This window comes from Prosopis cineraria, unplaced genomic scaffold (genome assembly GCF_029017545.1).
Source record: "Prosopis cineraria cultivar Desert tree isolate PC_DT_omini unplaced genomic scaffold, ASM2901754v1 PC13, whole genome shotgun sequence".
In the NCBI taxonomy this organism is placed as follows: domain Eukaryota; kingdom Viridiplantae; phylum Streptophyta; class Magnoliopsida; order Fabales; family Fabaceae; genus Prosopis; species Prosopis cineraria.
Window position 1 is genome coordinate 39,101,614 of NW_026555344.1, and position 27,476 is coordinate 39,129,089.

Genomic DNA, 27,476 nt, shown 5'->3' on the forward strand with positions numbered 1-27,476 from the left:
TTTCTGTATGAGAAAAAAGTTATAGCAAAAAGGAAAAATTATAATAGCAAAAATAATGATAAGAAAGGAATAAAAAAGAATCCGAGTGACTGACCTACACCTTCTCTTATTTTTCTAAAAATTACAATCTACATCTCTTTACTAAAAAAAAGTGAAGATATGAAAATTTTAATTTATATATAATATATAAATTTTAGCAAGTCATGTTATATAAAATCTATGGATGGGATGCCATATTTCTTAATATTTACGCATCTTGCAAAAATTACACTGGTTTTTTTAATTTGCAAACATATTTAATTTTCCTAATTTCATTGATTTGTAAGTATATTTTATTACATAGTGGAGTTTTGAAAAGTCAAGAGATTTTATTTTTTTTTGAATGACCAAGGAATTTTTTTTTTGTAAAAATAATTAATTCCCTCGATTTTATTGTTATAAAAAAAATTTGCTCACTACAGTTTATGAAAAGTAAAAAGGAAGAAGGTAAATTCATAAATGTTTCTGACAAGAACAGTGATATTTCATGATTTGATGGCGTTTGTATTTTGTATTCATTAGCATGATAAGCAAGGAGTGGTCATCACCATTTTGGGTGATCTATACCATTCATTCAATTTTAGAATGTTCTATGCTATTTATTTTAAGTTAATTTTTAAATATCTTTAATATTGTATTATTAAAATAAATTTTTTTAGAAATCATAAAAAATTTAATATTAAATATATACTTTCATAGTATATATAGATAGTTAATTTATAAAAACTATAAAAATTTTAATATTAAATTTGGATTGTCTTTGGTGCTCAACAGAGGATAAGCACCATGACCCTTATTACCCTTGATGAAATCTGAATTGTTCAGACTTAAATCTTTTCACTTTTATTTTCACTTTATTTTATATTTATTAAAATAATTTTTTTAATAAATCTATTCACCATCAACTTGGTTAGTACATATTTAATTTGAACTCTCTAATTTAATATTAATTTTTATAATTTTATAAATTGACTATCTATATGTACTTTGAACAGTGCAAATAAAATTTAAGTGATGTAATTTAATATTTAAAAATATTACAATTTTTATAAATTAATTGTGTAAATATATTTTGAACAGTATAGATTTAATATTAATTTTTTTATTTTAATAATATAACATTAAAAATTAATTTGAAATGAATGGCACATGATGAGGACAAATGCAACTTGATGGAAGGAATACAAAATGCATTATTTACATTAGCAAGAATCACTGTTGGGAATGGAATAATTTCTGATGCCATCCCACCAAATACACCACCTTAAGGATCCTATTCCCATCCATGTTGAGCAATGAGCATGAGCAATCACAATTCATGAACCCAGCAGGTGTTACTTTTAATAGGTGCCGTCCAAAATTATATCAAAGGAATCCAATAATTTAATGGTAGGCCAAGAAATATTTAACTAAACAAATTACAAAGTTAATAAAACTTCAATAACTTAGCAGTATGAGTTTTATAAAATCTTCTGCTGCAGCTGATGCTGATGATATCATTTTGATGTCTATAAATAATTGTAATATAATATTTACATTATCTAAATATTAAAATTTTAAAATTTACGGCTGTAAATGTAATTTTCCCAGTATTTAAATCTATTTTTCCAATACCGAGGGGAAAAAATTGATTCTCCTCAACATTTCATTTGCTTCAAGTTCTGATTAAATTCGGCATAGATTTTTTTTTTTTTGGGTATGTAAGTCAGCTTAGATTTTTTTTACCCTTGAGAGCCAACTGTTTTTTTTTTTTAATTAAAAGAGTAGGCACTAATGACCTAAAGTTACAGACAGGATAAAACCCTCAACTTCCTACTTATAGAAAAACTTGTATGTCATTAGGTTATGAGACCAACCCACGTTGTTGTAGGGCTTAAAGACGGAGTTCAACTCTCTGTCATTGGTTAAAAATTTTTTTAAAAAAATAACTTTTTCAGAAGTCAAAGCTTGTTTTGTTCAAGAATTTAACAAAAAAAAAAAAACTATAATTTAGCCCATGTCGTTGGACAAGTAATTGTGTGCTAGAGGAATAAATTATTCTGAGGTTTCACCCACAACTCTCATCAGAAGAATTATTTGTAGAAAAAGAAGACTATGTGTTGCACTCGGTTTGATGAAATTTTAGAGATAGAAAACGAGGGGGGAAAAAATCTTTCATGTGTTCTGTATTTATTATATTCATTGTATTGTGAAAAGATAAAAGTATATAAGATGTCATGACATTCGAAATTTTATACTGTAACATTTAGAAAAACAGAAGAAAAGAAATAAAGAAAAGATAAAAATAAATAAATTTTATATTCAATTTTTATTTCTTTTGTGTTATTTGCCCGATGTTTCACGTCAACGAGAAACATAAAAGTTAATCACACGTCCTTTATAAACTAGAAGGCTGTCCATTATTATTAATTATTCATTTTTCGAAGACCTCACAAGTATTTGAACATGGTTATTTCTTTTTTTCTTTTTTCAAATTGAAAATGGTCATTAAGAAATGCTATTGAACATCCCTTTTTCCCATGTCGACAAACACTGGATTTTTATCCGTTCTTTCACCAAATCCTTCTTTTCTTTTATCATGAAATTGGAAAAGAGAGCTTTTTATTATTTTGTCAAGAACCACAGTCAATGTATATATTTATTGTCGACAGGCTGAAATGCTTATATATAGCCAAGACCGAAGACAGAATAGATTTGAAACACCGATTGAGGGGCATCAAAATAGTATTAGTGAAATGGATGAAATTTTTATTATTGAATGAAACTCTCTAAGAGGCTAATACATGGAAAGGGTACATAATACAGCTTTATTATATTAAGGACATAAAACTCCAAGAGGCAGAGAACAGCATCATCAGTTCCAACGTTGCATCTTATTTAGAAGCAGCAATGGCAGCATAGCGAGCCTTGAAGAAAGCCAGGAGTCTTGCAGGAGGAGGAAGGTTGTCCCTTACCACAGGGTGGCTGCAAAACTCCTGACTCCATCGATGCAGCTTTGGAAACTTGTCATGGCTCAGCAGTTTCAGAGCAGTTGCTTCTTCCACTAATGGCAGCCAGAATGCTATGTAGGATGCTGCTATGTCCACTATTCCTATTGCGTCGCCACCAAAGAACTTGCCTTTCAGCTCCTTCTCCAGATATCCCAGACCTTCTCTTGCCTCTTCAATGGCCTTTTCCCTTTCCTTTTCCTTCACTGTCCATGCTGCTTCCTGTATCGCTGGCAGCACCTGCCCTCCCAATTAAGACCATCTTATCACATTCCAAAATTTATTTACGAGTTTTATGAGTGAATCTTACAATAATTATTTATGATTTGTTAAAATGGGTTAACTAGCGGCCCTGAGATATTAAAGTCCTATTAGGTTATATGGTCAATTTTTTTTTTAATTTGACTATTGACTTAATATTTGAGCATTGTCGTGTCTGATTAAATGTAGGTTTTTTAAAGATGTTTTTTTTTTTCCATATATTTTTGATGGGTTAGACACGCAATCTATTGAGCCCGGCTAGCAATTAAAGTGTGGACTATTAACCTCACTAAAACTTATAATGGGTGGGTCAAGGATTATTACATAGACTAGGCTCTCTCTCAAATCCTAACTTAATCTATACTTCCCCACCAAAAGCCTCATAACTCTCAAAGGATATTGAGAGGAAAATTTATATAGGTTGAAGCATGACTTGGTATTAGGTGCAATTTTATCTTATATCTTGTTCAGTTTCTTATCAAAGATTCGTAACTAATACGTTGACGTTAACTAGATCTTACATCATCATATGAAAGGATCTAGATCAGACATGGGATTTCTCTCTACAACAAGTCAGGTCCACTTACACCCGACACATCCCGACACAAAAAATAATTGACTTGATGCAAAATAAACAAAAGAGAAGGAAGAGAAGAGACCTTATCATCGATGAACCTTGACCAGAAGCGAGCGAGGGCTCTGTGATAAGGGTGGAGAGGGAGGATGGGGTGAGTTTTCCAAGTCTCATCGATGTACTCAAGGATGATGAGGGACTCGGCTATGGGGTTGTCATTGTGAACCAGAACTGGCACCTTCTTGTGGACAGGATTGTATTTGAGAAGCAGTTCGCTTTTGTTCCTGATGTCTTCTTCGAAGTGTTTGTACTCAACTCCTTTCAGCTTCAAAGCTATCTGAACCCTTCGAGCATATGGGCTTCCTCCTGACCCAAAAAACTTCACTTCTCCACATTCTTCTGCCATCTCACTTCTCACTGATACATATGTTGTCTTCTCGGCTCATAAAATGTCCTTTTATAGACCCAATCCTATCTCATATCAATTTCTTATTAAATTATATTATGGAGAGGTCAATGAAGAATGGCATGAAAAAATTAAACAAAATAGAAGAATTAAGTGATACGTATTAACTTTGCGTAGTGTAGGGGAGTGATGTAAGAGATCATACTTTTGCCTATTTGGTGTTTAAAATAAGTACTGGTCCAGTCCATTGTTAGCTTTGTTACCTCACTCATTGGAATCCAGTGCCATTGAATCAAACCATGAAATTAATTTAAAACATTTATTTTCAAGAAATGCTGGCAACTTTTGACTTGAAATATCACATTAAATTCAATCCTATTGAATAATTGATATTTTATTTTTCAACGGCTTACTACTCTTCATACTTCAGAAATATTTTAAATGTAATAAATTAATTTTATTTTTCTTTTCTAAGGGTAGGACAAAATTTCATGGCGAACTATTCAAACAAGAGACAATTTTCGATTGTATTTTTGGATGCCATTCTTCTTTATCTTCATTCTTAAAAATGAAAAATTGCATGGGCATCAATTACTTTTCCACATGTTGGTTAAACGTCAATTTTGGTAGAGAACTTGCACAAGTGATAGTCGCTATTGGCGATAAGGTAACCTCAACATTTAAGAAGAATATGATGTTCAAACTTCGTATACATTACTCAGAAAATGGTTTCTTTATTTTTTTTGACTGAAAATAAGTACTATAATATTAGAAAATTTGTGCAACGAACAAAACCCCCAAGGGGTTAACTCCTTTCACAATCCACCCTCCCATAATATTGGGAAGGTTGATGATGAAGGGAAACAAAAGAATTGATCCTAAGCTGACCTATAATAATCATGTCTTTAAAAAATGTACTATAATCATTACAAAGGAAATTAAAAGAGATAGTCCAATTTCGAAGAGCAAAACTTTGCACTTGGAGAAGGAGATCATGCCAAGGGCTTTCATAAGTTATACCCCTGCCTAAGCAATTAAAAGTATTATCACAGTGGCAATCAATCTCTATTGTTTTGACACCATCATTCCAGCATTTTCCTAGGCCCATAAGAATAGTTCATATAACAGAGTCCCCTAGAGCAGAATCCATCTTTATGCTGCAGCCAAATTCAGGAGATTGATCTTGCTTCCTTGTCACTGCTGCACACATATGTCTTCCTTGTAGCTCTACTTGTTTTAATCAAGTTATGATTAGGATACGGTTGAATTGGAATCACACCAGCACTGCCTCTTAAAGAGTTAGTTGCATATATAAGTTTTCTATCTTGGAGAATTCTAAAAATCATTGTTTCTGCATTAAATTGTTGGGTATGTCTATCATTAGCATTAAAAATGGCATTACATCGGGATGTCCAAATTTCCCAGCATGTGTAAGCAAAGAGGATTTTCCAAGAGATTTGTTTTGTCATTTGATTACCCAGATTACCATTGAGGTTTAGTTTCAGCCATTGATGTATGTTCCCACATGTGAATTTCATCTAGTGATTAAGTGTAACAAGTTGACTCCATCTAATATTTGCTTCTTTGCAGTCTTTGAACAAGTGAATCTCATCCTCTTCATTATCACAACCTTGTGGGCATGTGTTTATTGGTAGTAGACCTCTTCTGTGATGTAGGCTAGCAGTGCGAATAGCACTATGTGCCATCATCCATAAAAAGACTTTCATCTTTTCTGGTACTTGTAGCTGCCATATGGGTTTCCAGTTAAAAGTTAAGCATCTTGGTTGCCTGCATGTAAAAAATCATAAGCAGATCTAATTGTAAATCTCCAATCTCTCGAGTGTTTCCAACTAAAAAATTCTCTCTCACTCAAGCTAAACCTAGGTCTAGTGTGAGTCAGAATATTAACCACATGAATAGGAAGGATACTATTTAGCTTGTGCTTATTCCAATCACCCGACGAAAGGATATACTCAGTCACTTTCTCATTAAGATCAATCAGCCCTAATAAATTAGGAAAAACCTCAAGAATGCTGGAATTAAGATTAGACTAAACATCTATCCAGAAGTTAGTATTTCAAGTCAAGCTCCTTTTGGTGCCCAGGCCTTCCTTGAAAATTTTTCAAATTGAGCATATGCACCTCCAAGTTAGAGAGGCATTTCTTTTCTTCACTATATTAGGTAACAGCCCATCTCCACATTTGTATTTTTCTTTAATTACTTGTACCCACAGTTTTTGGTCTTGCGTAAATAAGTTGCCAACATAATTTCATGATGTAGGCCTGATTTTGTATCCTAAGGTCTTTTACACCCAATCTTCCAAATTCCTTTTCAGTAATTATCTTTTGCCAAGACAGCAGATGCAACTTTTTCACCTCATCTGTGTCTCCCAAAGGAAGCTCTTAACTATACTTTTCCACTTCATCTAGGATTTTCTTTGGAAGAAGCATCGTTGGTATATAATAGCTAGGCAAGGCAGAAATTACTATTTTAATGAGGGTAGTTCTACCTGCTATGGACAACAATTTTCCTTTCCATCCTTGCAATCTTGTCCTAGCTTTCTTTATAATAGGATCAAAAATTCCAACAGTAACACGTTTATAAAGTAAGGGAATGCCAAGGTACTTCCCTAAATCTCCAGTGAAAGCCACTCCTAAGTAAGAACTCAAATCAAGAGCTCGAGAAAAATGGACATTCTTAGAAGCACACATCCTTGTCTTGTTTGTATTCATTTTTTGGCTGGAAGCCTCACAAAAAGAGTTCATATAATTAATCATAACCTCCATTTGAGAGGTAGATGCTTCCCCAAAAAGGACAAGATCATCGGCAAAGAATAGGTGAGAAAAACCTTTGCCATTCTTGAAGAATTTGAAAGGTTTCTAATAGCCTCTCTGAACTTTATCTTCAATAATATGACTAAGCCTCTCCATACATAGAGTAAAGAGGTAAGGAGAAATTGGATCTCCTTGTCTAAGCCCCCTTGATGATTAAATCTCCTTGCAAGCTTCACCATTCCATAGTACTTGAAGCGATGCACTTTTAACACAAGCCATTATCAAATCAACCATGTTGTCATTAATCCCTAGCTTTTCGAGAGTGTTTTTAAGGAAAGGCCACTCAATTTTGTCATAGGCTTTCTCAAGATCAACTCTCATTGCAACATAACCATTCTTACCTTACTTGAGTTTCATAGAGTGAATAATTTCCTGAGCCATAATTATGTTGTCACTGCTTTGCTTGCTAGTGATAAAGTTGCATTGATGTTCTCCAACCACTTTGTTCATGATAGGCTTCAATCGGTTGGTAATGGTTTCCACATTTTCAACTTTGGGAATAAGGATTAAGTGAGCTTTGTTTAACTATCCCAGCCTAGTTGGCTCAAGAAAAGCTTCTTTTTACCAGTTTACAAACAGACTCCCCTACAATTGACCAATACTGTTGGTAAAAGAATGCTTGGATTCCATCAAGCCTAGGTGCTTTAAAACCTTCCATCTCAAAAATAGCTTTCTTAATTTCTTCATCATCCACTTTCCTGTTAATAGCTGGTACTTTCGAGTCTGCAATTGAGGAAAGTTTGAAACTGTATCAAAGATAAAGCTAGAGGAGTTTTTAAATAACTCACTATAGTAAGAGTAGGCAACATTCTTCAAAGCTTCCTTATCTGTAATCCAATTCTCATTCTTATCTTTCAAAGTTAGAATAGCATTTTTCTTTCTATTGATTATGGTACTTGCATGAAAGAACTTGCTATTTTATCTCCCTATTTGAGCCAATTGCACCTGAACTTTTGAAATCATATTAGCTCTTCCTATTGCAAAGTCTTATTGTATTGATCCCAAAGCTCTTTTTCCACCTGTCTAAGATATTATGAATCTCTTATGTATCTGGCCTTTTCAACCCCTTCTATTCTATGAAACAGTTTTCTCTTTTTCGCTAGAATATTTCCTACTCGAGCCTCATTCCAATCAGTAGCAGACTTTTGGAAATTTACAATTTTTTCATTCCAAGAAGATGCTTCCCAAGCATTCTGCATTATAAAATATTAAAAATATCTGATGTATAATTTATAAAATATTAAATTTGAATAAATTACAATACTTTTTTGGTTCTCCATGGCTAAACTAGGTTTTTTTTTTTAAATACAAGTCCAAAATGAAACAATTCTCCGGGGAGAGTTTTTTCAATCTATAAGTGCTTGTTTGGATCAGTGTCTTTTTTTTTGCTACGTTGAATCAGCATTACATCAGTTAGAAGTTTACAAAGTTGGTTTCATTAATTTTTTTTTAAAATTTAGATTGTTTTTGTAGTCAAAAGCGGTTTGAGACCTAGCTTTAGAATGAGAGGCAATTGTTTTCTTCTTTTATAGCCAACCACAGTATAACTCTTTTGTATCTAACCATAAACTGTGTTACAGTAAGTGACTTTCAAGAAAATTTTAATTTACAAACATTAGTTTCTTAAAATATTTGTGCAAAGGTTGTTCAGTCACACAAAATGTTTGAATATTCAGACCTCTCAACCTAGCTAAACTACACCTAGCTAGCGCTCCGAGGTTGTTTGAAGTGTTTCATTCATCAGTAAGTTCAGTGTTTGTTTCAACTATACGAGGAGCTTAAAATAAAGCAAAATAATCCCCAGCTGCAATGATTTGATTCGAGAATTCAAGCAAAGAGCAGATTAATCAGAAAATCCATTACATTTTATGGCTTAACGATTGAAATACCAGAGCCAAACATGGAGAACAGAACAGCTTTTCCTTTATTACACCAGACAATCATTTTCCGGAAAAATTCAGGTCGTCACAAATCATGAACCGTGAGTCTAGGCAGTGCGAGATTTGAAGAATGCAAAGAGTTCATCTCTGGGAGGTAGAGCTTGCTTCACGATCGGATGAGTGGAAAATTCTTGACTCCATTTGTATAGCTTCGGGAATTTCTCAGACGTGAGTAACTGTAAACCTGCAATTTCCTGTAATATGTCCACCCAATAACCGACAAAATTAGCGGCAATATCTACCAGTCCAACTTCGTCTCCTCCGAAGAATCTCTTGTCGCTGATTTCATTCTCCAGCATCTTCAGAGCCTCCATGGCTTCCTCCACAGCCTTGTCGCGCTCCTTCTCCTCGCACCAGAACGCTTTCCATAAAGCAGGCAAGCACTGTAACCCATCACATAAGAAATATTGAAATGCTCTGTTTCACCCATTGAGGGAAAAATAATAAAAAAAAAAAACGAACCTTGTCATCAATAAGCTTGGACCAGAATCGAGCAGAGGCTCTATCAGAAGGGTTTTGAGGGAGGAAGGGGTGGGATTTCCAGGTGTCATCGATGTACTCAACGATGACGAGAGACTCAGAGATGGGTTTAGCGTTGTGAATGAGGACAGGGACCTTCTTGTGAACAGGATTGCAAGTGAGAAGCTCTTGGCTCTTGTTGGAGAGATCTTGTTCGGAGAAATCGTATTGGATTCCTTTCAACTTGAGAGCCAGCTCCACTCTGTTGCTGAAGGGGCTGGGCCATTTCCCTAGCACCTTCACTTGTTCTTCCCTGGCAGCCATGGTCTGCCTGAATGGGATTCAGCTGTGTTGTTGCAGTTTGGGTTATTGTGTTTTAACTTAGAAATGATTTGGTCAACTATGGCGGATTGGATCCTTGGAGTTGGTGGGTAGGTAGTTAGCTTCCTCGCATCTTCGTGCTAAAGTAATTTTAAACTATGACTTCGTTTTTCTCAACGTTTAGTGTCTTCATCCTAAGCGTTGATTTTTCTTTTTTCAAGAATTGGGTGAGGGATTAATGGTTCTTCCAATTTTCAAAAGCCCAGCTCAAGAGCCGTTTGAGTCTGGATTTGATCTTTATGCCCTGAATTTTTCTTTTTGGATTGGTTTGGTTTTAAAGGCAGCACTTGAAATCATTTTAAAGGATTACTTTGATGATTATAGCGGCGATCACCGTTCCATTTATATGCTAAATATTTTAGTGATATTGTAATCAAATAAAAATCTGAAATTAAAAAAAGTTAATCGCGATAGACATGTATAATTGAAAAGATTATTGGATAACAGGGGGAAATTTTATTTTATCCTTTTGCATAATACCATTTTTTATTTATTTCTAGAACATGATTGGAAAGGTGTTTGGTGGTCGGTATATTAAAGGCTTGAGGAAAAATTAATTATTTAATTTTTATAATTTTAATTTAGTTATAACTCAATTTTTAAATTTTAATTTATTATAACTTAATTTTTAAAATATTAACTTAGTTGTAAATTAGTTTCTGAACTTTATCTCCTACAATTTAGTTCTTAAAGTTTAAATCTCTTAAATATTAATTCCTATCTCTTAAAAAAATTATAAAACTTAAAAATATTTTAAAATTTATTATTAATATTTTAAATAAAAAATTAATCATTTAATCCTAGTAATTTTAACTCAAGTGTAATTCAATCCCTTAACTTTAACTTATTATAACTCAATCTTTAAAGTTTTGACTTGGTTATGAATCAGTTTCTGAATTTTACGTCTTACAATTTAGTCTCTTAAGTTTCAACTTCTTAAATATTAGTCTTTATATTTTAAAAAATAAAATTATAAAGATTAAAAAAATATTTTAAATTATTAAATCCTTTTAAATATTAAAATATTTTTAATCTTTATAATTTTATTTTTTAAAATATAGGAACCAATATTTAAGAGATTGAAACTTCAGAAATTAAATTATAAGAGGAAAAGTTTAGGGATTGATTTATAATCAAGTCAAGACTTTAGAGATTGAGTTATAACGAGTCAAAATTTAAGAATTAAGTCATAATTAGGTCAAAACTACAAAAAATTAAATGATTAATTTTTTCTATTTTAAATTATTAAACACTTTTAAATATTATAAATATTAAAATTTCAAATATTTTTAATCTTTATAATTTTTTTAAATATAGGAACTAATATTTAAGAGGTTGAAACTTCAAGGACTAAATTATAAGAGGTAAAGTTTAATGATTGATTTATAGCTGAGTCAAAATTTTAGAAACTGAATTATAATAAGTTAAAATTGAGAGATTGAGTTACAATTTAATCAAAACTATAAAATTAAATGATTAATTTTTTTTTAAATTTTGATCTTGTTATTTCACATCCTATGTATTAATTTGTTTACTTTTATCCTAGCATACTAAATTTTTTATCTAAACTAATTTAGTCAACATTTGTGGGTATTTCTTTAGGGTCCCCCAAACAAATAACACTTTGATATCGGAAGCAAACAAAAATAATATTATTTGATAATGATCTAAATATTCTACTCTTTTTTTCCCCCCTTTTTGTTGGGAGGATAGGGGATTCAAATATTAAGCAATGCAAAGTATGGGCCTAATAAAGCAATGTAGGTCTATTGAAATTATGAGCTTGGGCCGCTCTGAGTGAGTCTACCTAACTTGAAATTATAATTTGTGTCTCACCCGATCAAAATAACCATTCAGCCCATTCTTCTTTCTCGACATGACATTTTTTTCTTAATTCGGTCATGAAAGGGATGGTAGAGAAATAATAACAGAAGCGATATAAAACAAGTATATTATGACTATAAAACACAGGCAATTAGAACGTAAATATTAATGTTGGCAAAAAAAGAGAGAGAGTAAATATTAATAATGACGTGGGTTGATCTGAACAAAGCCCAAATCAAAGCATTTGTGGGCCAAAGGGATGTTAATCTAGTTGGTCGATTGTTACTCCCCCCCCCCCCCCCCCCAAGCAAGGCAAAGAGCCAGTTATTTCTATCAAAACCGAGAATCAAATGGTTTGAGCCACTTAAACATCATTTCAGATTTTAATTTCTGAATATATGTATGAAGAACATTGTTTGAAATAAGACAACCCTATAAAGATACCTTGGGAAATAAAATAATAAAATATGACAAAACTATAGGTTATATGCAACAAAGTTGAGGTCAATCACTATAAATGTTTTTGAAGTATATGATGAAAGATTATTTTTTATTCTTTTTATGAACTTTTGCTGCCTACATATGAAAATTAATTTAGTTAAAAAACTTGAAAGTAGGAGAAAAGGAGAAATTTCTGTTTTTTTTTTTTGGCAACGATAAAATTGTGAACCAAAAGGTGGAAGATGGCATGTAAATTTGTGAGAGCTCGGAGACATAGCCGTGACATTCAAATTTCAAAATGGTAGAGTAGAAATCCCCATACACATCACATGTATACTATAAATATAATACATGCATGGTTTCACATTTAATAGAAGGTCAGCATTCAAAAGTTAAAGAGGGGTACTGTTTTAAATTTGAAAACAAGGAAAACAAAATAAGAAAGCTGACCCTTCAAAAGGAATAAAGAAAGAAAGTAACACTCCAATGTCTTTTGCCTTTAATGCAAACACGAGAATCCTGAGACCTTTTTTTCGAATTCAGACAATACTAACCCCAATTTCGATCAAACTCGTGCTGAGTTTTCAACTTACTTAGGCATCCAAGCAAGATACTGCACTTGTCATTCGAGTTTGTGTATTGTTTTGTGACCCTTAAGCACAACTTTTTTTTTTTTTTAAATTATCAGTTATATATATATATATATATATATTGCATGCAATTCCGGAGACGGTAGGATATTGGCCACTTTATGTCCCAACGGCAACGGCATCAAAAACAGCAAACTTCTTCAAAATTTGTATTTTTATACGTTTCCAATCATTCTGTGCCTTTTTTTAAGATAGCTGAAACTCCATCTAATCTAATTGTGTGATTGAAAATAGGAATATAGAAAATATTGGTGGAAATAAAAAAGAAGAGAGAGAGACTTTATAGTATCAAACTTTAACAGGGAGAGCCAACCCATTTCAAATTCGTCCTTCTTATTAAATATTATTTGCTGTGCTTTTCAACCTCAAAATCAACCTTCTAAGATTCACCCTTCGTAATTCCATTTTGAATATTTCACAAACCACAAAGCATACAGTTTATGCCAATCATGCTTCCTTTCTTTTCTTCAAAATAATTTTTTATTATTTTATCCTTCGTTACGTATGGATGCATAAATATTGCTGTCCTCTCAAGTCTTTAATAGTGATCACCAATAAACCTCATTTAGGTTTGAAGCTTAATTGATTAATTAGTCGTCCCCTCTCTGAAAATATGAAACCATAAAACAATAATAAATCTCATCGGATAGGCATGCTTATAAGTATTATATATATAATCCCCAACGCTTACGAATATACATATATCAAAGAAATTTGTTTATAACTTTATATTTTTATAGTGGTTATATTCAAGCATTATTTAAGTATAAAACTTTATGGAATCCGTCCTATGCATGACTCCCCATCACTTTTTTTTAATCAAAATTGTCAAATATACTAACATTAATTTGTATGCTTCTGATCGTTTTCCCTGCTTTGGACACAAACACATACCTGTATACTAAACTAATTATAAATATGATTGGGTTTAAATGAAACAAAATATTGTTGCAGAGCTTGCCAGTTATTTCTCTGTGTTCTTTTTATTTTTCCTCTTCTGGTTAAAACCGTCACAGTTGTTTATACTCTACGAGTTTCGAATTCCTTTTAGCATAAAGAGTTACTCTGTTTCAGGTCTGTCACGAGGTTAATGGATATGGCAAAAGATTTACAAGGACTTTTGTACAAGCTACACTCACACAATTCTAAAACTCATCAACAAATACAAAATTATATAGAAGTGCAATGGTCTACTGTTTCCTTTTTTTCAAATAAATCGGATTAACGGTGTCAACTTTTGGGTGGTGCTTAACTTAAGCTTGATATATAAGCAAGAAACCAGAGAGAGAGAGAGAGAGAGACCCACAGAAGCCGTGTTCCAGTCGCTCTCGCAGTTCATTAATTATGGACAGTACTTTAATCCAACGCCAATATCATCTGAAGCATTGTGTTCCCTTATCAAGGCTTCGAACATCCACTACCGCCTATCAAAACCCGTTTTCCAATTTGGGTTTCTGGGTCTCCAAAGTCTCCGGTGGTTTTTGCTTGAAGAGCGTTCACTATAACGACAACGATATGCCCGTCAAAGACTCTGCTTTCTGTGTTTCCTCACCTGACCATGAAGACGATGAAGAAGGTGAGGTTTCAAAAATGGGTGCTTTCATTCACAAGAAAGAAGCTCCCAATCAGAAAGAAGAAAAAGACAGAAGAAATAGAGGCAAGCTTGAAGCTTTTGCCAATCTGAGCGAAGATAATAGTCGCGAGAGCAGTTCTAACTCCGATATTTTTTCCTCGACGGGAAATGAGGAACAGAGTCGGAGTAGTTCGGAGGAGTCATCGTCGTCATCGTCGCCGCCTTCAGTGAAAAAGCCAGTCCAGAAAACTCCTGCTCCAGAACTTGCCATTTCCCGTGCCATTGATCATGGCGACAAAATGCGTTTGCATATAAACAAACAGGACTCGGAATTATCTGGTACATTTCAGTTCTTGTGTATTCTTTAGCAATCTTATTATTATTTGTGCAGCGTACATGCCTTTTCTGATAATTTTATTCTGATTGTGATTTTTAGAGATAGAGATGATGAAGGAAAGGTTTGCGAAACTGTTACTTGGCGAAGACATGTCTGGCTGCGGAAACGGAGTGGCTGCAGCGTTGGCCATATCAAATGCCATAACCAACCTTTGTGGTAACCACATGAAACAATTCCTATGTGTCTGTCTCGATTGATGTCCAAATCAATGAAAATGACTGCAATTTCTTTGTTCCAATAGGTTATTAATAGGATCCTCTCAAGTCACTTATGAAATGACAAATCAGAAGTTGATGTTATATTCGGATTATTACTTATTCCTCATTTCCTTTTCGAGTTTGCAGCCACACTGTTTGGGCAAATTCTGAGACTAGAGCCTCTACCTCAGAAGAAGAAAGCAATGTGGAGAAGGGAGATGGAATGGTTTCTTAGTGTCAGTGATCATATCGTTGAGTTGGCTCCTATTTGGCAGACTTCTCCAGATGGAAGTAAGGTGGAGGTACAGCTTCCCAAATCACAATCAATCTCTTTTTGAATTCCATTTGGGCTTGGCCCTAACTTTTAAAATTAATTGGACCTCAGATATGGCCTAGCAACATTTATATCCATGGTTCATCCATAATCATAGCAATAAATGACCATGTTTTCTGTTTTGTTTGTTGATGAAACAGGTCATGGGTAGCAGACCTCGCTCGGATCTTTATGTCAACCTTCCAGCTTTACGTAAACTAGATAACATGCTTCTTGTAAGCATATATCCATAACATTCACTTTCATTGTACATAATTGTGTAGAAATAAAGACATTTTTATTTAATGAAGGTGTTTTTGCAGGACATATTGGACAGTTTTGTGGATACAGAGTTCTGGTACGTGGACCAGGGGATTGTTGCTGCCTCAGATGGTGAGGATACGTCTTCTGCTTTAGGAAGAAGACTTCAGCGTCATGAGGAAAAATGGTGGCTTCCTGTTCCCCGAGTCCCTCCTTCTGGTCTCCGTGAACGTGTCAGAAAGAAGTTGCAGCACAAACGAGATTGCACCAACCAGATATTAAAGGCTGCCATAGCCATCAACACTATTACTTTGGCTGAAATGGATATTCCTGAGTCATACCTGGAATCTCTTCCAAAGGTATGTACTTATAACTTACAACATGGTTTTATATGCGTTGCAGAATTATAAGTCGTGGATGATCAAATTGCTGATCCAACGTTTTTATTTCAGACTGCACGAGCCAGCTTGGGGGACCTTATTTATGGGTACATAGCGTCGGATCAGTTTGCTCCGGAGAGTGTGGTAGATTGTCTTGATGTGTCCTCTGAACATCAAGCTATGGACATTGCTAACCGAGTGGAAGCTTCCATTAACATTTGGCATAAAAGGGCCAATTCAAAACCTGTGAACGGCACAGCCAGATACAGTACAAAGACATCTTGGGAGATGGTCAAGGATCTGATGGTGGATGGAGACAAATGGGAATTGTTCGCCGAGAGAGCAGAAAGCATTATTATATCCTTGAGACAGCGGTTCCCTGGTCTCCCTCAATCAAACCTAGATATCAGCAAAATTCAAGACAACAAGGTCAGCATTTTGTAAATTCCCTTTGTTCCAGATTCGTCTGATCTTGATGATCAATGAGTATGTATACATGGCCAAGAGTTAACTTCATTGTAACGCGAATGTTTTGAACTGGTGTGTTGTTTTTAGGATGTTGGGAAGGCGATTCTGGAGAGCTATTCAAGAGTATTGGAGAGTTTGGCGTTCAATATAGTAGCACGCATCGATGATGTGCTCTATGTTGATGACTTGACAAAACATTCTGGGGATCGTTTTCCAGTGCCCATGCCACGCACTCCGTCTAGGACGTGTTTAACAACACCAACTAAAACTCCTCCGAGAGCCAAGAGATCTTCAAAGGAAGAGAAAACCCCAATCATTAGTAGCACGAGCAAGAACAACTTTCTTCCCCAGCGTGGGGGAGGGGCCAAGAGAGTTTTGACAGATTATCTTACCATTGATACCAAAGGGCAGACTCACAGGAACTCAATCTGACCAAGCATACCAAGCTGTTTGGGGGTGGTGTCCGAGTTAATTTGCTGTTAGTTTAACAAATCTATGTTTCATTCCGGTCAAGAGGTGGTAGGCCGTTCAACAATATGTGAAGAAGTTACTTGGAGAGCCTGATTTCAAAATATGAGCTTTAGCTTAAGTGGAATATGTAGTTTGTAGAATAGAAAAATTTCATGACAGAGACACCTAACTGGCTTTTCCATCTTTCGGTTGCTTTTAACTTTGAATGTATATGAATACAAGGGAAGGGCATGCGATGTAAAGCGGATGGTATCTTGCTATCTTATCTTATTCTTAAGTTAAAATTTCCTGTGATAACGGCTACGACATGCACAAAAGGAGACAAAAAAGAATGGGGCATTCCGAGAATTGAACTCGGGACCTCTCGCACCCTAAGCGAGAATCATACCACTAGACCAAATGCCCTTTGGTGTGAGGGTCGTCTGCTGTCACAAATTAATTAGTTATTTAATATCCACTTCAACTAATGTAATCCTGACTCCTTTGTGCGCCATCCCTCTCCGCACTTGGAAGCCAACTACTACCGTCTCTCTAGAAAGCAACCCCTGGATCAAAAAATTCTCAGAAATTGTCTTTGGGTAACAGGATCAGTTTAATTACATATTATAATAACACCTTTGATTTAATTTCTTTTTGTCATAATTAATGTCATGAACTAACGACCATTTGGATAAATAATTCCAATAAATGCTTAAACTAGTTGATGGTGTGAAATCATGCTCAAGCATCTTACCAAACAAATGCCTTAAGACTAAAATAACCAATTCATCATTGATTACTGTTTCTAGCAAAACATGTTATGAGAGTATGATATTGATATGCCCCGTCTTTGTTAAATGAACCGGTTTCCGTGAACCGAAACCAACATTCACATTCATATTCACATGGTGAATTGAAATGGTTTGCACACTTTCGTTTTGTGTTTCAGGTATTTGAGAGTGAGGTGGCAGGATAACAAGCTCGTTTTATTTTGTCACCGCTTAGATTAGTGGGTGATTAATGGCACCACCTCCCAGGGTCAAGAATAAAATAAAATGCTTTGTAACAAATTATTTTCAGTATTTTAGAATCAGACTCAAAAAGATTATGTGCTTGTTTGTTTTAGCTTATTTCATGAAAAAATCACTTATTTTTTTTAAAAATTATTTTATAAATTTTTATAATATTTGTTCAAGTTTTTAAAAATAATCAGAATATATAAAAAAAATTTGATTATTTTAAGAATCTACTTTAAATAACTTCTAAAAATAATTCAATGTGGTAGATGAAAAAAAGTGATTTAAAAAAACAAGATACGTGAAGATATCATAAAATTTTATATAATATAACAATAAATTATTTTTATAAAACAAAAATCATGATATCATAAAATTTAAAAATAACTAATTAATAATCACTTTTTTATTATTGTAACCAAACATAAAATAATTTTTTATTTTTATAGAATCTCTACAAAATAAATTTCTCTTTATAAAATCTCTAAATTATCTAAAAATTATTTATTTTTTTATCTTAAACAAGCGGGCACTGTAACTCCTAATATAATTATTTTCGCTTGACAGTAGAGAAGGATCCAAGGACCAAGAAGGGGTGCTTCCTCCCCCCCCCCCCCCAACTTAAATGCTCCTTTGATAAAAATTATAAATTTTGCTTGTAACAGATTTTAAAAATGGATTTTAACCCCCACTCAATGTTTTATTTTCAATATTTAACCCCCCATTCATCAGCTTTTAGAACCATCCATGGCTGAGAGATTGATAATAAGATGGATTGAGTGCAAAGTGAATTTTAATTAAAACATTAACTTGTTGAGACAAGTATTGTCTCATTGATAATTTTAGAAGATCAAGATTCACCTATCAAAGAGAATTATTATAAATATAATTTTTAACTCCCATAATTATAATGACATTATTACAGCTACGTCATTTGAATGACAAAGAGAGAAAATGGCATGTCTTCCTATATTTTAAAAAATTCACCTACAATCTCCCTTAGATTTAGCGTTTTTTCTCAAGAAATATGTAACATCAGTTAAATAGGCATATATGTGTATATGTTCTTTTCGGGTGAACAAATGGAGAACTAAGTCTCTCAAGTAAAGGAAAACAAAAAAATACAAACTCAGAAAAAACTAACTAGCTACCCTGCGTGGTTGACAAGTATTAATTTCATCAAATTTTATCAGACACCATATAGTTTGATGATAAAGCAAAGAAGGTAAGGAAAAAGAAACAATGGCAAAAGGCAAAGAAGCAACATTGAGTTCATACTTAAATAATAATAACAGCAAAGTATAGTGGGGCAATAAGAAAATCTATCATTTCCCATAGTGCAATGTCCATTAATCCCAGATGGATGACTAGACCAACCACTTTCTAAGTCCAATCCGGGCTATAACATTCCCTTCAAAGCCAAAGCATTCTTCAGTTCTGAGACAGTGAAGAAGAATAACTAGAAGTTCACTTGTGAGAGAAGCATATTCAGAAAATCCAGAAATGGAGGCTCCATTGAAATTCCTGTGCATTCTTGGGATGCTAGTAGTGTTTGTGAGCATTGGAGGGTTTGAGAGAGTTGAGGGTGCAGGGGAATGTGGGAGGTCTACCACACCAGATAATGAGGCTCTCAAGCTTGCTCCTTGCGCTGCAGCATCTCAAGATGCAAGTGCTAGTGTCTCTCAAAGCTGCTGCGCTCAGGTCAAGAAAATTGGGCAGAACCCTGGCTGCCTCTGCGCTGTTCTGCTCTCCAACACCGCCAAAAGCGCTGGAGTCAAGCCGCAGATCGCCATCACCATCCCCAAGCGCTGCAACTTGGCTAACCGACCTGTTGGCTACAAGTGTGGACGTAAGTATTGGTTATGTATGTTCATGTGTCAAGTCCAAAATTCAACTTAATTAACTCATGCCCATCACTAAGTAGCTACTTTGCTAGTATCAGTTTGTGTCATCAATTCATTTCTAATATAAAAGTTGCTGATTTTTGCAGCCTACACACTTCCTTGAGAGAGACGCAGAGAACAAGGAGGACAAGGCTTAAAGAGAACAATAGCTGTTAGCTATAACTGACAATAATCGTGCTGTATTCTCTTGTAACTTTAATAAGAGCTAGCAGCTTTTCTGTGTCCATCCTTTCAAACACGACATTCTAGTTTTCAGTGTCTCTGGTGTTGTTTTCAATAGCCCAATCCTTGTAAGTTGGATTAATCCCTTCTCTGTGTTTCAAAAAAATAAATATGAGTATCTACTTCTTACCTTTAACTGATCCCAAGAAATTGACTCATCATCACAATTTTGAATTCCAATTATGCTAATTACACAAAAGATTACAACTTTTATGTGATTATCTAATCTCAACATGAATAGTATGCTTTGGACCAAACAAAGACGGACAAAAATAAAACGGATAGTAGGTTGAGATGCGCAAAATCTCTCTCAAACAACAAACCTCAATAACCAAATAACCTTTTTTTATTGGGAGGAAGGAGACACTGACAATTCGTAATGACATTGTAAGTAAGATGTGATGGAAAGAAACTAAGCCTACATGTGGGATTAACACCTTTGTCAAGAACAAACTGTATTTAACACTATACTCAAAAGAGAAACAAAATGGATCTTCTTTAAAGACCAGACACAGCAACAGCCAGAGGTCTCTCTCTGTCCCACAATTAATGTGTAAGTACAGACATATTTTGATCATGGAGGAAACAGGGATAAGGAATATTGAATGAACAAGTTCAGCAACAAACTGCTGGAAGTTTTGCCTGTTGGAAGACACCTTTCTTTCTTTGGCCTGACAGGACCACACCTGTTCACGATGGGTGCTTTTAACTTGACAATCCCTTTTCTTCTAGACTATGCAGTAAAAAGATGGTTCAAGAACTATTGTGGTATAGCAAAGTTTAACAAATATATAAAATGTTTCCGGAGAGGCTTATAATGATTTATCAAAGTTCAGAATTCTGCTGCTCCAATGTCTGACTCTTATATTCGGCAGTACTGAAAATCAATAGATCATCACTTCAAACTCAAGAACAAAGGGCAAAATACGTATATATCATACTTTGTGTACGGAACACAGGCTGAACATAATGCGAGATCTTTGTATTTGATCGCAGGCTGCTTGCATAATATAATCCTGTTATTCAAAATTAGCATTCTTTTCCTTTTATTAATTTATTTGACTACCTATATTCATATAACAATAAATAAGCAAGTATTTCAGCGCACATTTTGGTGGAACCTAATATTTGTTCAAATATATTCCTCACTTTTCTATCTTAGAAAAATGAACAATCATATCAGAAATAACCAAAACACATCGACCATGTGTTTAAGATTGGTATAAAACATGACTTAAAATTTGAAGTTCTATATATATAGACTTGATCTCTTCAGATATAAACCAATTAAGTTGCGTCTTGATTTACACGATTTATATTCTACATATACGGACTCATGAACAGTTAATGGTTACACCAATAATTCTTTAATCTAACCACTCCCTTGAAATAATTTCCAGAGGCATTCCATGCGAAAAGAAATAAATTCACGTACCATACGAGTTTAATTTTGCTTCTCTATACTAATACGATAAAATTACATGTACTGACTCCTGGCCTCCTTAACAGATGTAAGAACTAGATTGGCAAGGCTGAAATCTTTGTTCTTGATCCTGATAGACGGAACCCATATTCTTGTTTGCTGTTTCATGTGCAAAAAGAAACAACCTTGATGGACAGTGAGGTGGCAGGAAAAGAAGCTCTTTTTGTTAGCATACTGCGAGTAATGGCAACACCTGGAAGGCTCAAATCCAAAAAGAAACGCTCTAGCAAGGATTTCACCAACTTTGATTAGACAGTAGACAGAGCAACAACATTGCTTTCATACTTTAACACCATAATCCTAGTAGCAAAGTGAAGTGGTACAATAAGAAAACCCATCATTTGTCCTAGTGCAACCTCCATTAATCCCAGGTGGGTCCCTAGACCAACCACACTTGTGAAGTCGAATTTGGGCTATAAATACCCCATCACAGCCAAAACGTTCCTGCATCAAGAGATAGTGAAGAAGTAGGAGTTGTTCACTTCACTCACAGAGATCACATATTCAGGAAAATGGAGGCTCCTATGAAGTTCCTGTGCATTGTTGGGATGGTGGCATTGTTTGTAAGTGTTGGAGTGATAGAGAGAGTTGTGGGTGCAGGAGAATGTGGGGGGTCTACCACACCAGATAATGAGGCTCTCAATCTTGCTCCTTGTGCTACAGCAGCTCAAGATGAAAGTGCCAGGGTCCCTCGGAGTTGCTGTGCTCAGGTCAAGAAAATTGGGCAGAACCCTGGCTGCCTCTGCGCTGTTCTGCTCTCTGACACAGCCAAAAGCTCCGGAGTCAATCCACAGATTGCCCTTACCATTCCCAAGCGCTGCAACTTTGTTAATCGCCCAGTCGGTTACAAGTGTGGACGTAAGTACCTATCAGATCAATACATGATGATAAAACAGAATGCTTTGGAACTGTAGAATCACTGCATCATTATTATTCATTTTACTATTTTCATACTGCGCATGCATTTCAACACCCATGTGCATTGCACCAGGGTCCTCCTGTGGTTTTATTGTAAATTCAGTTTTGTATTTATGCAAGTAAACTAGGCCAAGTCAGACTGGACAACAGATCAAAATCCAAAATTCCATTATCCAAGTCATAGATAAATCCCATGGCAAAGTTTGTTTTCTTGTTGATTCATTTCTGATATAAAATTTCTGACTTTTGCAGCTTACACTCTGCCTTAAGGGACAAGACGAGAACGAGGAGGACTGGGCTTAAAGACAACATTAATAGCTGCTAGCAATTACTTTGACAATAACTATGTTTTATTGTCTTGTAGATTATAGTCAATAAGAGCTGGCATGTCATTTGTGTCCATCCTTTATAAATCATATAATTCTAGTTATATAATCTAATGATTTATGGCTACCTTTATTTTACTTGAACTGGCTCAAAAGGATTTGGTTAAATGGTAGAGACGAGGTCTGATGTGCGGCAAAACATGCTATCACATTCAGATCCTAGCCGTGGCAAGTTTAAGGTTAGACCCCATGTAATTTCAAGAAGTTCGTTCATAAAGTTTAAAAATCTAAGGAGGATTGCATGTCAATGACCTGATAAAGGTAACTTAGAAACCCGAGATTGTTTAGATGGCCACAAACTAACTCAAACACAAGCTAATCACAATACCCAAAAAAAAAAAAAATCCCCTTAATGAATACAATTAGAAGGAAAATTGGAATACTCAAGTTATATAGTAACCAGGATATGTTACACAATTACGAAGCCAGTACGTGGCAAGCAATATCATTGTCTTTTTTTCCCCCCTCCTTTGGCCATCAAGTAATATCATTGTCAAGAACCAAGAATATTTAACACTGTACTGAAGAAACGTATAAAAGGATCTTCCTTTTCACAAGCAGACACAACGACCGACTCAGGTCTGTGTCCCACAATGGAAGGGTAAGGATTGACATGAAACAGTCCATACTGTCATATTCTGATTGGGGGATGTTGGCAGACCCTGAAAACTTAGGATAAGGGAAACTGAATGGACAAGTTGGTTAACAAACTGTTGGATAGCTTTCCAGATGACAATCAATAAATATTCTGGCGGGCCACACCTACTGAATGGTCATCTTAACTTCGTGCACTGCGTGGCGGTCTCTGGTCTTTTATATTTTGCAGTGTAGAAGAAGCTTGAAAAGCTACAACTTCTAGTTTTCCATTGTTCTCTGGAATATTTGATTGGAACAAATAAATTTTATGACTTACCTGCAATTTTAATTTTGTTCAGCTGGTTTAGCCCTAGAATTAGCAAGCGCAAGAGTTACTCCTTAGGTGAAGGGGGAAAAAACGTTACACTAATGTCCTTTGATAAAGTAGATAAAGGAATCAACAACCAAAAAAAATATATATATATATTTTTGGAGGCCAAGTTTTAACGAAAGATAAATTGGTCTAATAGAATAGGGTCGAAATCGGTCATAATAGGCTTGGTTTAATTTCTTGTTTTTTTTTTTTTAAAGACGTAGCAGTAATTCCTTCACCGCCACATCAACCACCATCAGTGCTGAGCAACAATGACTCAAATCATCAAGAAAGGTTCAATATTTTGAGAAAAATAAAGAGATGGTTAATTAAAGAGATTTCTAGTAAAGTGTAGTTTTCCTCTCTGATTTTTTTTTTTCCTCTGCCAATTGCTGTAAAGTGTTGATTTTCAAGAAATACACGTTGTACCGCTTGCTGTGACAAAAAACTACTAAGCTTAAGAAAGGTAAACAGAATCAGAAGTTCATTAAACTTCTGAACAACACAAATGTACAATTGAGGTGGGTAAGACCTCTGCCATTTGTTCATCACATCTGAATTACAGGGTAAACAGAAACCAGCACAGAGAGGATTTCTTCACTAAAGAAAATAAACAAAAGACCCAAAATATCCATAACTATCACTTCTCAAGTACAATTACAAAGTAAATGGGAAATTAGTAAATAGAGTAACCCTTATAAAGTAAGTGATTGGGAAGTCTCAGCTGTATAAGATCAGCTGATGATACATGGAGTTCACAGAATACAGAAACCTTTAAAGCTTTACAATACCAAGTGCAAGGTTGGTTGCAGTAAAGCCGATAGTAATGTGAATTTTTTCATCACAGTGTGGCTCTGTCATTTGATATAAAGCCAGTAGCCATCAGCTGCATTCTTCCTACTCTATAACTCTCTGCATTCAACAAACATAGACTAACTGCTAATTCATCTATCTTCCTATTTACCTGCAAGTTATATAATTGACAAACAACAAACACTAATCAAATTCTGACCATGAATGCAGAAAATATAACCACAGATATGTTTCTAGTGAAAAGGGATAAGATCGTCCACTATCCCTCTAGAAATTCTGGCCAACACTTTAGGCTTCTTTCGAAGTGGACAGGATGTTAAAACTTACAGGAAGCAAAATGAGCAATCTTGTAAACAAAAAGGCATTTAAAAAATCATAGTATCTGGAGTGCCATCCCATTTAGCTCAGAAAGTCAAATTTACCTTGATGAACATATAATTTGGCAAGTATGATCTTAATAATAGAGAGATCCTGTAGAAACAAAGTTACAAGAAATGAGAACAATGATAAGCTTGCCACAAAGAGAGAGAGAGAGAGATAGACAGTAAAGAATATCCAAAAGACAGAACCACATATCTATTAGAAAAGTATATACCTTGCCACCAGTTGCCTCTTGAAGCGATTCCTGAATCATCCTCCCCTCCATCTTTCTTGTTCTGTGAAAAGCAAAACATATTAGGGATATCCAATAGCAGTAAATATACATATCAGCCAAGCATCAACCCAAAGAGTAGCTGTTTATTTGCAATAGCCTGGTTTGAGTTGAACTCTATACAGGACTGAGTTAAAATGGTATTACAGTTTTACTAACATGATAATCCTCCCACTCAAGACTCTTTCTCTCACACGGGTGAAATATTTACACAAACCACGGTATTTCAAATTGCTGTCATGGCATTCATGTCCATGTCAATCAATATCCATCCATGCTCAGACTTCAATATAGTTAGGCATCAGTGCATCACTTTCATTCACAAGGTTAACAACCTATAGGACATAGCACCATGAATAATTTTTACATTAATACGTCTCTAATCTAATCATGCTCTTGAAATCAAGGTAATCAAAGGGAAAAAATGCCCTCAAGTTGAGTAGAACGAGACACCAAAAAAAGAATGAACAAAAAAGGAAATAAATGCAGTAGCCGTTGCAAACCAAGCCATTAACGAAATTCACTAAATAACCAAAAGAAAAATAAAAAATACCTCACAGAAATTGGAAAACAACCTGAGAGCCATCAAATTAATACTTGAAACCATCAAACTTATGTCCATACTTAGCTTTATTTTCTCCTCTCTTGAGTTTTATAGTTTCCTACTTGACCTGGCCCCTGTTTTCATTTTTTTGGATTGGGCTTTTAAGTTGACCTTTCTCTTATTGCTTTCAAAACATAACGACACATAAGGCGCATGCTTGAAACAATGAAAAAGGCGCTAAACGTGATCCCATTTTCGAGCCTGATTCTCGCAACGATTAGAAGTTGGAACCACGGAAAAGGTGCCAAATGTGCTGGCCTTTTGGCACCTAATTGAATGAATTCCCTCTCGTAGCATGGCAGACACTAGCCATTAACGATGCTTTACCTAAGCGTTTTGTATGCTTTACCTAAGCAACTATGCATCAGTCTCTGAAATGATTTCAGGAAATATATTAAAAGGAAAATAAGAGAATACACTTGCCAAAGAGTTCAATCCTGCATTTTCTGTATTTTGAGGATGATAATATACGTCCTGGCCCCCGTAAAAGATGGAAGAACTAAGGTGGCAAGGCTGAACTCTTTGTTCTTGATAGATGGAACTCATTTCCTTATTTGCTCTGCACTGAGTTTCATTATCATTCATCCTTGAGATAACATCTGTGAAAGGAAAATAATAAGGAAAAACTCGCAAATTAATCTAAAGCGCGCACTTGCAAATAGAAGGAAGCTTTCCATAGAAATGTTAAACAAGATAAGGATATAAGCACTGGGGGCAAGGAAAAACAGAGGCAAAGGGAAATCGCCAGAACTACCATGTGATTTGATCAATAATAGCCAATATAAAAATCTATGAGAGGAAAGCTTGAATCAGAGTAAACCTACCACGAGTTCCGATTTCGGAGCTCAATGAGCCGCTTGGAGTTTTCCCGTTCAATTCAGAAAGCAGAGATTCTCCCCCTAATACCTGAATTAACAAAACCAAGTAAAATTTCAGAGAAGCCAATAGTCGTGAAGTGAATTTGAAAATGTTTCAACCTAAGCCAATAGACGTGAAGTGAATTTGATGATGTTTCAACCTAAGTTTCAGATTCAAAACATCCAAAACAAGCAAATTCCAATCATAAAATAACTACCCTCTACAAATGCTCATTAACCAAAAATAGAGCTAAAGCTCCAGAAATGAGATCACTACCTTTGAAGAAGGAGAAAATATGGACCCGAAAATCCCAGAAGATGGAGACGGGTAAGACTCCTTGGACCCGAAGAGTTCACAAGTGAGTGAAGAAGAAGACGAACCCAGTTGCTTCTTTTCTCCCATTCTCTTTCGTGAAACCTCTCAAATCAAATCCCTTAACTGAATCCTATACGCAAGAATGAGATTTATAAATCCCACAAGGAAACATCAAACACCGCCTGAGGAAGTATTAAAATGAGAAAAACCCAATTAAAAATTTTTCATGGGAAACCAACAAGAAAACGAAATGGAAAAGGGAGAGACACGTGATAGGGTCGCTCACGAGACAGAGAAAGTTCTCTTGAATTGCAACGAAACCGTCGTTCCCAGCCATTTATAAGGCAGAAAAGACGGTCCCTGAAGGTAAAAGTTTGAATTTTTTTATTTTTTTTAAATTTAATTCTCACAATTATAATTGTTAATGTCTGATATTTTCTTATCGAAAAAGTTTTCCTCTTCGCCGACGAGCCCTCTCGTCTGCGAGACACCGAGAGGATGACAAACGAATTTGCTCTGTG

The 27,476-nt window shown here is 34.9% G+C and overlaps 6 protein-coding genes and 1 non-coding gene across 12 annotated transcripts; 3 read left to right on the plus strand and 4 right to left on the minus strand.

Annotated features, from left to right (window-relative positions):
• Positions 1 to 2,766: 2,766 nt before the first annotated feature.
• Positions 2,767 to 4,289, minus strand: LOC129291257 (probable glutathione S-transferase). Its single transcript, XM_054928529.1, has 2 exons — positions 3,947 to 4,289; positions 2,767 to 3,266 (listed from the first exon to the last, which is right to left on the minus strand). The coding sequence occupies exons 1-2, from the start codon at positions 4,265 to 4,267 to the stop codon at positions 2,913 to 2,915; spliced, it is 675 nt and encodes a 224-aa protein (XP_054784504.1). The 5' UTR covers positions 4,268 to 4,289; the 3' UTR covers positions 2,767 to 2,912.
• A 4,638-nt stretch (positions 4,290 to 8,927) lies between these two features.
• On the minus strand, positions 8,928 to 9,933 carry LOC129291236 (probable glutathione S-transferase). Its single transcript, XM_054928499.1, has 2 exons — positions 9,504 to 9,933; positions 8,928 to 9,424 (listed from the first exon to the last, which is right to left on the minus strand). Exons 1-2 carry the CDS (start codon positions 9,822 to 9,824, stop codon positions 9,089 to 9,091), a joined length of 657 nt encoding a protein of 218 aa, XP_054784474.1. The 5' UTR covers positions 9,825 to 9,933; the 3' UTR covers positions 8,928 to 9,088.
• Positions 9,934 to 14,066: 4,133 nt separating this feature from the next.
• LOC129291208 (rop guanine nucleotide exchange factor 7-like) lies at positions 14,067 to 17,163 on the plus strand. Its single transcript, XM_054928458.1, has 7 exons — positions 14,067 to 14,708; positions 14,806 to 14,922; positions 15,111 to 15,265; positions 15,438 to 15,512; positions 15,600 to 15,896; positions 15,990 to 16,346; positions 16,473 to 17,163. The coding sequence occupies exons 1-7, from the start codon at positions 14,141 to 14,143 to the stop codon at positions 16,815 to 16,817; spliced, it is 1,914 nt and encodes a 637-aa protein (XP_054784433.1). The 5' UTR covers positions 14,067 to 14,140; the 3' UTR covers positions 16,818 to 17,163.
• Positions 17,164 to 17,189: 26 nt separating this feature from the next.
• Positions 17,190 to 17,261, minus strand: TRNAP-AGG (transfer RNA proline (anticodon AGG)). The gene has a single exon. It is a non-coding gene; the product is annotated as a tRNA-Pro (tRNA).
• A 1,987-nt stretch (positions 17,262 to 19,248) lies between these two features.
• LOC129291212 (putative lipid-transfer protein DIR1) lies at positions 19,249 to 20,113 on the plus strand. The gene is made up of 2 exons (XM_054928465.1): positions 19,249 to 19,700; positions 19,842 to 20,113. Exons 1-2 carry the CDS (start codon positions 19,355 to 19,357, stop codon positions 19,856 to 19,858), a joined length of 363 nt encoding a protein of 120 aa, XP_054784440.1. The 5' UTR covers positions 19,249 to 19,354; the 3' UTR covers positions 19,859 to 20,113.
• A 1,089-nt stretch (positions 20,114 to 21,202) lies between these two features.
• LOC129291209 (uncharacterized) lies at positions 21,203 to 27,437 on the minus strand. Of its 6 annotated transcripts, XM_054928461.1 has the most exons (7): positions 27,223 to 27,437; positions 26,917 to 27,085; positions 26,607 to 26,688; positions 26,200 to 26,381; positions 25,122 to 25,182; positions 24,949 to 24,997; positions 24,223 to 24,677 (listed from the first exon to the last, which is right to left on the minus strand). In XM_054928461.1, exons 2-6 carry the CDS (start codon positions 27,040 to 27,042, stop codon positions 24,981 to 24,983), a joined length of 468 nt encoding a protein of 155 aa, XP_054784436.1. In that variant the 5' UTR covers positions 27,043 to 27,085; positions 27,223 to 27,437; the 3' UTR covers positions 24,223 to 24,677; positions 24,949 to 24,980. The 6 variants fall into 6 exon arrangements, 5 of the variants coding, with proteins under 5 accessions (XP_054784435.1, XP_054784438.1, XP_054784436.1 ...); XM_054928460.1 differs by lacking the exon at positions 24,223 to 24,677 and adding an exon at positions 21,203 to 22,326 and having other exon boundaries at positions 26,917 to 27,437; XM_054928463.1 differs by lacking the exon at positions 24,223 to 24,677 and adding an exon at positions 21,203 to 22,326 and having other exon boundaries at positions 26,206 to 26,381; positions 26,917 to 27,414.
• Positions 21,973 to 22,842, plus strand: LOC129291210 (non-specific lipid-transfer protein 3-like). The gene is made up of 2 exons (XM_054928464.1): positions 21,973 to 22,318; positions 22,631 to 22,842. The coding sequence occupies exons 1-2, from the start codon at positions 21,973 to 21,975 to the stop codon at positions 22,645 to 22,647; spliced, it is 363 nt and encodes a 120-aa protein (XP_054784439.1). The 3' UTR covers positions 22,648 to 22,842.
• Positions 27,438 to 27,476: the final 39 nt, after the last annotated feature.